General features: G+C 61.3%; 2 protein-coding genes across 2 annotated transcripts in view; both read right to left on the bottom strand.

Annotated features, from left to right (window-relative positions):
- Positions 1 to 249: 249 nt before the first annotated feature.
- On the bottom strand, positions 250 to 1,217 carry LOC123929318 (translation initiation factor IF-2-like). The gene is made up of 2 exons (XM_045984844.1): positions 1,059 to 1,217; positions 250 to 936 (listed from the first exon to the last, which is right to left on the bottom strand). Exons 1-2 carry the CDS (start codon positions 1,215 to 1,217, stop codon positions 250 to 252), a joined length of 846 nt encoding a protein of 281 aa, XP_045840800.1.
- A 1,387-nt stretch (positions 1,218 to 2,604) lies between these two features.
- Positions 2,605 to 6,578, bottom strand: part of MYO15A (myosin XVA) — a 49,403-nt gene continuing 45,429 nt past the window's right edge. Inside the window, exon 65 of the mRNA XM_045984143.1 lies at positions 2,605 to 4,331. Coding sequence (XP_045840099.1) covers positions 4,230 to 4,331 — 102 coding nt within the window. The 3' untranslated portion in view covers positions 2,605 to 4,229. The remainder of the gene's footprint in view (positions 4,332 to 6,578) is intronic.

Raw genomic sequence — 6,578 nt, 5'->3', positions numbered from 1 at the left:
GGCCCAGACTGCAGCTCCCGGAAGTTGGTTTGCACGCAGGCCTGTCGATCAAGCGGTCGCCTTGGCTACTGCGTCCGTCACTTAATTAGCTGCGTGGAGGGCGTCGAGGACCCCTGAAGGGTGAATGGGTGGCTAGGTGAGTGCCGGCATGTAGACGCCCACAGAGAAGACCCTCAGCCTCCTCAGGAAACTTGGGAACCCGGCAGAGACTTTTCCCGCTGCGGGGCCGAGAGCACGGGGTCCCAGCCCTCAGTCCGGACGGCGACGGCCGCAGACGCGGGGCTCAGGGGGCGGCTCCCCGCCCCCACCCCGTCGTCCGGAGTGGACGTTCCCCGAGTCACGTCCCGGCGGCGGCGGCGGGCGCGTGCGCAGCCGCGGGTGCGCGGGGCTGCGGCGTCGGTTTCCCTTCGCGATCGGGGGGGGGGGAGCCGGGGCTGCTCTTCGCAGCGGCAGCAGGAAGCTCCAGGGGACGAGCGGACTCACGGCGCGGCCCAGCTCCCGCCGACGGCCGCGGACCACTGCAGGGTTTGACGCCGGGCGTCGGACGGCGTGCGCGGCGCGGCGGGGGCGCGGCGGTTGGCGAGCGCCGGGCCGCAGCCGGGGTCTCCTCTCGCGGCCCTCCCGCGGCTCCCGGGGTCGAGTTGGCCCGCTGGCTCGGCGGTCCGAGCCTCGGGGGGAGACCCTGCGGGCCGCGCCGGCCTCGCTCGGACGAACTCTCCCACCTCCTGGCCTTGGCGCCGCCGGGTCCAGCTCCGGCGCGCTGGTCGGTGTGAGTCTCCGCTCACCTCCGGAGCAGCCGCCCGGACGCGCGCCGGAGTGAGATGCGCCTTCGGTTCCGCGGTGCGGCCCGGCCTCGGCCTCCAGCCTCCCCCGGCCACTTCGCTCCCAGCCCACGAGTGGGTCTGCATCCTCCCTCTCGTCTGCTACTCGTGCGCACTACAGAGGTCGTGGGTGTTAAGCGGAGTCAGGGTCTCGGTTTCCCAACTGGGAAAGCAGCAGGTGCAACGGGAAATGGGGCCTGAAGCCTGTAGTAAGCTTGGCTCCTGCCCCTGTCTGACAGCCGTGGGGGCGCTGGCGGGGTCGGTGGTAGGAAGGCAGCTGCAGGTTGTGAGGCGGCGGCCAGTGGGCAAGGCTGTGGCCAGGCCCCCGGGCTCCCGTTTCAGGTGTGCCTGGGCCAGGCCGTGTGAACGCCTGGGCAGGGACCCCCTTGCCTGCATAATGAGCGGCTGGCCCGTGGCGGCTCAGGCCGTCAGAACCCAGCACCCACCCACCTCTAAACTGCCCTCTAACATGGGGGGGTCACTGGATTCTGCCCACACTCCTGCTTGACAGGGAGGTCACCATCGCAGTCGTAAGAAAATCCTTCCGGAGACAACTCTGCCGAGCGCAGCGCTGCTCACCCAGCCAAGGATGAGGGTCACCTCTTCTCTGGGTCTCCACGACCCCTCCCATCCCTGACCCCTCCTCGTAAGCTTCCGTGTGCTCCTTTCTGATGCTGTGGAGCCCGGGCCCTCCCTCCTCCGAGCCTCCGCGAGACAGCCACCAGCTCTGGAGCCAGCCTGCCTGTGTTCGAGTCTGGCGCCGGCCGCTTCACCTCTGCGGGCCTCACGTTTCCCGTGCGTGAAACAGTGACGACGGCACCCAGGCACCCACCTCACGGGGTTCTTCTGCGGGTCGGGTGCATCAGTGTATGTAAACTTCCTGGTGCAGAGTAAAAACTTGTTAAGAATTAGCTTTTTAAAGGAAAAAGTGTCTTCCCCACCCCCACCCCGGACACGCATTTGTATCCTGTGCTGGACATGATGGTGGCCCCTTCGGGAATATTTGCTCTAACCCTTGTCGGTGCTTCCCGTTTACAGAGAAGGAAGCGGAGGCTCAGAGCGGGCAAGGGGCTTGCAAAAGGCCACACGGCTGATCAGGAAGCGTGGCACTGAACACCGTCCTCTCTGGCTCCACACCAGAGATTCTCTTCATAGGCTTGTGGGTTCTTGGCAGCAGGGGGAACCAGCAAGGAGAACAGGTGGACACCCGAACCTGCCAAGTCTAGCCACTCGTCCCACACAGGGGATGCAGTGAAGTCCTTTTGGTTACTTTTCGGTGCCCAAATATGGTGCCTCCTGCCACACCCATCTGGGACCTCAAGCCTGTACCAGTTGACTGTCTCGGGCTCCCGGGCCACCTAGACCTTTCTCTTGTATGGTTCTCACCACACACTCAGCTGGGAACCCTAAGGCTTGGTCCCTTCTGTTCTGGATCTCCCCACACTTACCTGGAGTTCCTTTCTAGGGCCTGGCCCAGGTAGAAGGGCCCTGTGTCGTACCCCTCCGGTGCCTGAGGGACACAGCAGGGTCTGACTCTCCTGTCACCCCTGACTCTCCTCTCTGCCTTGTGGGGATTGTGACCTCCTTTTACAAGGGCTTGAATTGGTAGGTCCTGAAATCCCCAAAGCTCTGGTGTTTGGGTTGTCCAATGCTATGTACAGCAAACTGGTGGGCTGGAAGGCTCCTCTCGGTTCCATGCGCATTAGCGAGGCTGCTCAACCTCAAGGAGCCACTTACAAGGGGACGCGTTCACACGGCCCACCTGGATTCTGAAACCCAGAAGGCCTCTTGCCTCTCCCCTGGGCAGAGTAATTGCAGCAGGAGTAGCCTGATGGATAACGCACTTTCCGGCCCCTTTCCACTTCCCTCACCTCCCAAATCAGCTACATGCGCTGGACTGGCTTCGGGGCACGCCAGCCCGACAGTGCTACGAGTGGGACAGCCCCGTGGCATATGAAGGGCTCTTCCTTGACCTTCTGTCTCAGGACAGCCACCTGCCTGAGTCCCACTCACAGACCTTGTCATGGTTTATAGCCATTTCACTGTGAGCAAGTCCCAGGGCTTGGCACTTGCCAAGTACACAGTAGGTGCTTAATAGGTACTGAATGAGTAAATACATCGGTCCTCAGGCACCATGGCTCCAGCTACTCATGCCCTCACATAGCTATCCAGGCTTCTTCTCGCAAGCCGAGTGCTTCTGTCCTCCCCAAGTTCCCCAAAGCACCAACACTTTCCGTCAACATTTATTCATTCTTTTATCCGTGTAACAAACGCTTAAGCGCCCGCTCCATGATAGGCATTGTCCTACGCTCTGGGGGACAACATTAGGGAACGAACAGTTTTCTCTGTTTGGAATGTTCAATCCCCTTCCCTCCATCTATTCCTAGCAAACATCTACCCATCCTTCCAAACCCAACCCCAATGTTCCATTCTCTAAGGAAGCCTTTCCCAGACTTCTTCCTCCCCAGACTCCGATGTGAAACTTCTCTCTCCCACCACTATACCCCTCTCAAACCTTGCGCAAGCCATCCAGTGATGGGGGCCTGGGGTTGGGGCCACCTAAGGAGTGTGGAGTTGGGGGACAGGTCTGCTAGAAGTTGTATTCACGGGCAGTGAGTCAAGGGCCCAGCTGGGCCTCCAGTTCCTGCCTCCTCCCTTAGACTGCCTTCCCAGCTACTCAGCAACTGCCGGGGGCGGGGGGGGGGGGGCGGCAGGAATGTCTGCCAGGCGCATCTTGGATGTGCACAGACATGACCAAGGGTCCCAAATCCCAGCGGAGCAGCAGTGCAGGGAGCACTCAACGAGGACATGTGAGTGGCTGAGATGTGGGGCTGGGACAGACTTGAACATCAGACCTGGGGCGCCTGGGTGGCTCAGTGGGTTAAGCCTCTGCCTTCGGCTCAGGTCATATGATCCCAGGGTCCAGGGATCGAGCCCCACATCGGGCTCTCTGCTCAGCAGGGAACCTGCTTCTCTTCCTATCTCTCTGCCTGCCTCTCTGCCTACTTGTGATTTCTCTCTGTCAAATAAAATCTTTAAAAAAGTCAGACCTGCGGTAAACCAAATTCACAGTCCAGTTTGACTAAGCCATTGGTGTGGGGCTTCTCTGCCACAGGGGTGAGTCAGGGCCAGGCCCATACGGGGTATATGACTCCGGTCCCCATGGGCCAGCCTTTGGAAGTTCTTCCTGCTATCTGACCCAAGTGTGCACACTGCAATTCCATCCCAGTTGTGGGTCTGCCTTCTTGTGTTCCCAGGGACTTAGGTCATTTGTCCTACCCAACCTTGGTCTCTGCACCAAGGGTCTGGCCCCTTCCAGGGGTCACTGGCCCACAGAGGCCCAGTAACTCCCCTGGGGCCACACAACAAGCCGTCCGGCAGAGGGCAGCAGGAGGGCTGGGGGCTGGATCAAAGCAGTGTAATCTCACTGGGGGGCAGCGTGAGCCGCTTCTCCCGGGCACTGAGCAGGTTCTCCACGTGCACAGCCACTACCCGACACAGCTCCAGGCCCTGCAGGAGAGACGGTGAGAGTCCCACACCCAGCAACCCTTCCCCAGCTCTCGCCTTGGGGTGAGGTGTGGTTGGGAGAGTCGTGGCAGGTCCCACCCTTGTCCCCACCTCCAGGCTGAAAGGGGTCAGTTCGCAGGAGACCCAGTGCATCCTCCAGCTTTGCGGCAGGTGACGAGTATGACCTCTCAGAGCCTCAGCGGCCTCAGCAGTAGGGTCCCAGTTTCCCAGGGCCCGCCTCACGGGGCTGCAGGGAGAATTCCCTTAGGTTTTGTTACCTGTAAACCCTTTGCATGGAAAAATATCAGTCTAGTAGCTAAGGGGTCCTGGCTAGTGATGTGTTGCCATGGCTACCGGCTGGCCCCCCAGGGCGAGAATAAGCCGAGGGCCCGCCTCAGGGCTCCCGGATGGGGTGGGGAGGAAGAGGCGCAGGGAAGTGTGGAAAATCCACCTGAGCGTGGTTCTCGGCGGCGGCCCCACAGGGATCTCCGAGGGGCCGCAGGAGCTGCTCTGACAGAGGTAAAGAGAAAGGACGCTGACTGAGCGGACGGTGTGCCCGGCACCGTCCCGAGAGCTTCCCGCACCCCTTCTGGTCCGCACCGCGCCAGCCGATGCTCCAGCCAGCCCTCCCACCCACGTGCCGCATGCGAGGCCTCCCTGGAGCTGGGGCCCCAGCCGACAAGTGTGGGAACTGAAGCTCTGTAAGAAGTGGGGGTGCCTTGCGATCTCCCACGCAGCCTGTCAGAGGTGGGCAAGGAAGGGACCTAGGTCTGTGGGCCGTACGCCGCCGTACTCAGTTTCACCTCCTCTTGGAAGCCCTCGCTGATTACATCCCAGATAGCTCAGCTACCTCGTCCTTAGCACTGATCGTGGGGTCTGCTGGACAGATTCTTTGACTCGGGGCTCGGTGGGGGCGAGGGCCGAGGGGATCCCTGTAGCCGGCGTAGAGCCTGCTACGTAGAGCATGTTATGTGCTGAATGAATGCCCCCGCCCCGTCAAACATGCCAGAGGCAGAGGCAGCAGCATAAAGGGGTTGGAGGTCTGCGAGGACGTGGAAAAGCCAAAAAGGCCCCATCGTACCAGTCACTTAGTGAGCATCCGCTACATGCGGGGCTGTGCTATGGCGCCAATGTGGACAAAACGGACATAGCTCTGGCCTCTGGGGGCTGGTGTTCTGGTTGGGGAGACAGATAATATGTAAACAAGTGTCGGCTCCACACGCCATAGGGAGGTCTGCCGAGGTGCGGACAGTCATGCGTCCAGGAGGCGAGTCAGGGAAGCTTCTGGAAAGAGCTGACGCCTGTGCTGGCACCCAAGCAGAGGGGAGCAGTGAGCCAGGGAGGAGCACCGCAGGTAGACAGGGCAGTGAGTGCAAAGGGTCTGGGGCAGAGAGGCAAGGGCAAGCTTGGCATCAGGAGCTGGAAGAGGCCAGGGCTGTGCGCAGAGGGGAGGGGGGTGAGAGCAGAGGCCAGAAAGGTAGAGAGAGGAGGCAAGAGGGACGGAAAGGGCCCCTGGGTTAGGGCCCGAGTGCCTGTGAGGGTTCGGAGATAAGTGCTGTCGGTCTCCAGGGAGATGAGGGGTGAGGGCAGGAGGCAGAAATGTGGGGGCTGTCACAGATGGTGGTCTCAGGGCCAGAAGGGGTGAGGAGTGCGGACTCGGCAATACTTTGCCATCATCGGGGGAGGGGGCAGCAGAAAAGGAGCCCAGGAAGACGCGGAAGGTAAGTTCACTGTGCTGTGAACTCAGAAGGTCCTGGGAAGCAGGCTAGGCCAGAAAGTAAGGCCAGGACTGGGGTGAGCTTGGCAGGAGCAGGACTGGGGTGTGGTGGGAAGCAGACCAGGGGGCTTGGTCCTGAGTAACAGGCTCTCCAAGGGGTATATGGAGGCAAAAGGGCTCTGCTGTATCCCTCACAGGCAGGGCCAGGGCGGTGGGAGTCCCTCCGTCTTGCCCTGCAAGGTCAGCCCCTCCAAGGGAGGCCCTGGTGTGGGGGCTGGTCGTAGGCCCTGATCTTGAGGGGGTGCGGAAGGCTGGCAGGCACAGACATGCATGGCCCTAGCCCAGGTCCCAGACCTTCCCTGGGCCTCAATCTTCTCTCCCCAGGGATGTGAGACTTGGAAAGGAGTCTAGAGATCAGCCAAGCCTTTTAAGAAGCAGCCACAGTTGCTCCAGATATGGGAAGGTACAGGACAGGTGGACCTCAGTTTCCCTATCTGTCACCTAGGAACGCACCCTTTCTACCCTCAACCCCA

Source organism: Meles meles, chromosome 18 (assembly GCF_922984935.1).
Source record: "Meles meles chromosome 18, mMelMel3.1 paternal haplotype, whole genome shotgun sequence".
Classification (NCBI taxonomy): domain Eukaryota; kingdom Metazoa; phylum Chordata; class Mammalia; order Carnivora; family Mustelidae; genus Meles; species Meles meles.
Note: the sequence above shows the minus strand (reverse complement) of the source record. Positions and strands in the feature narration are given on the sequence as shown.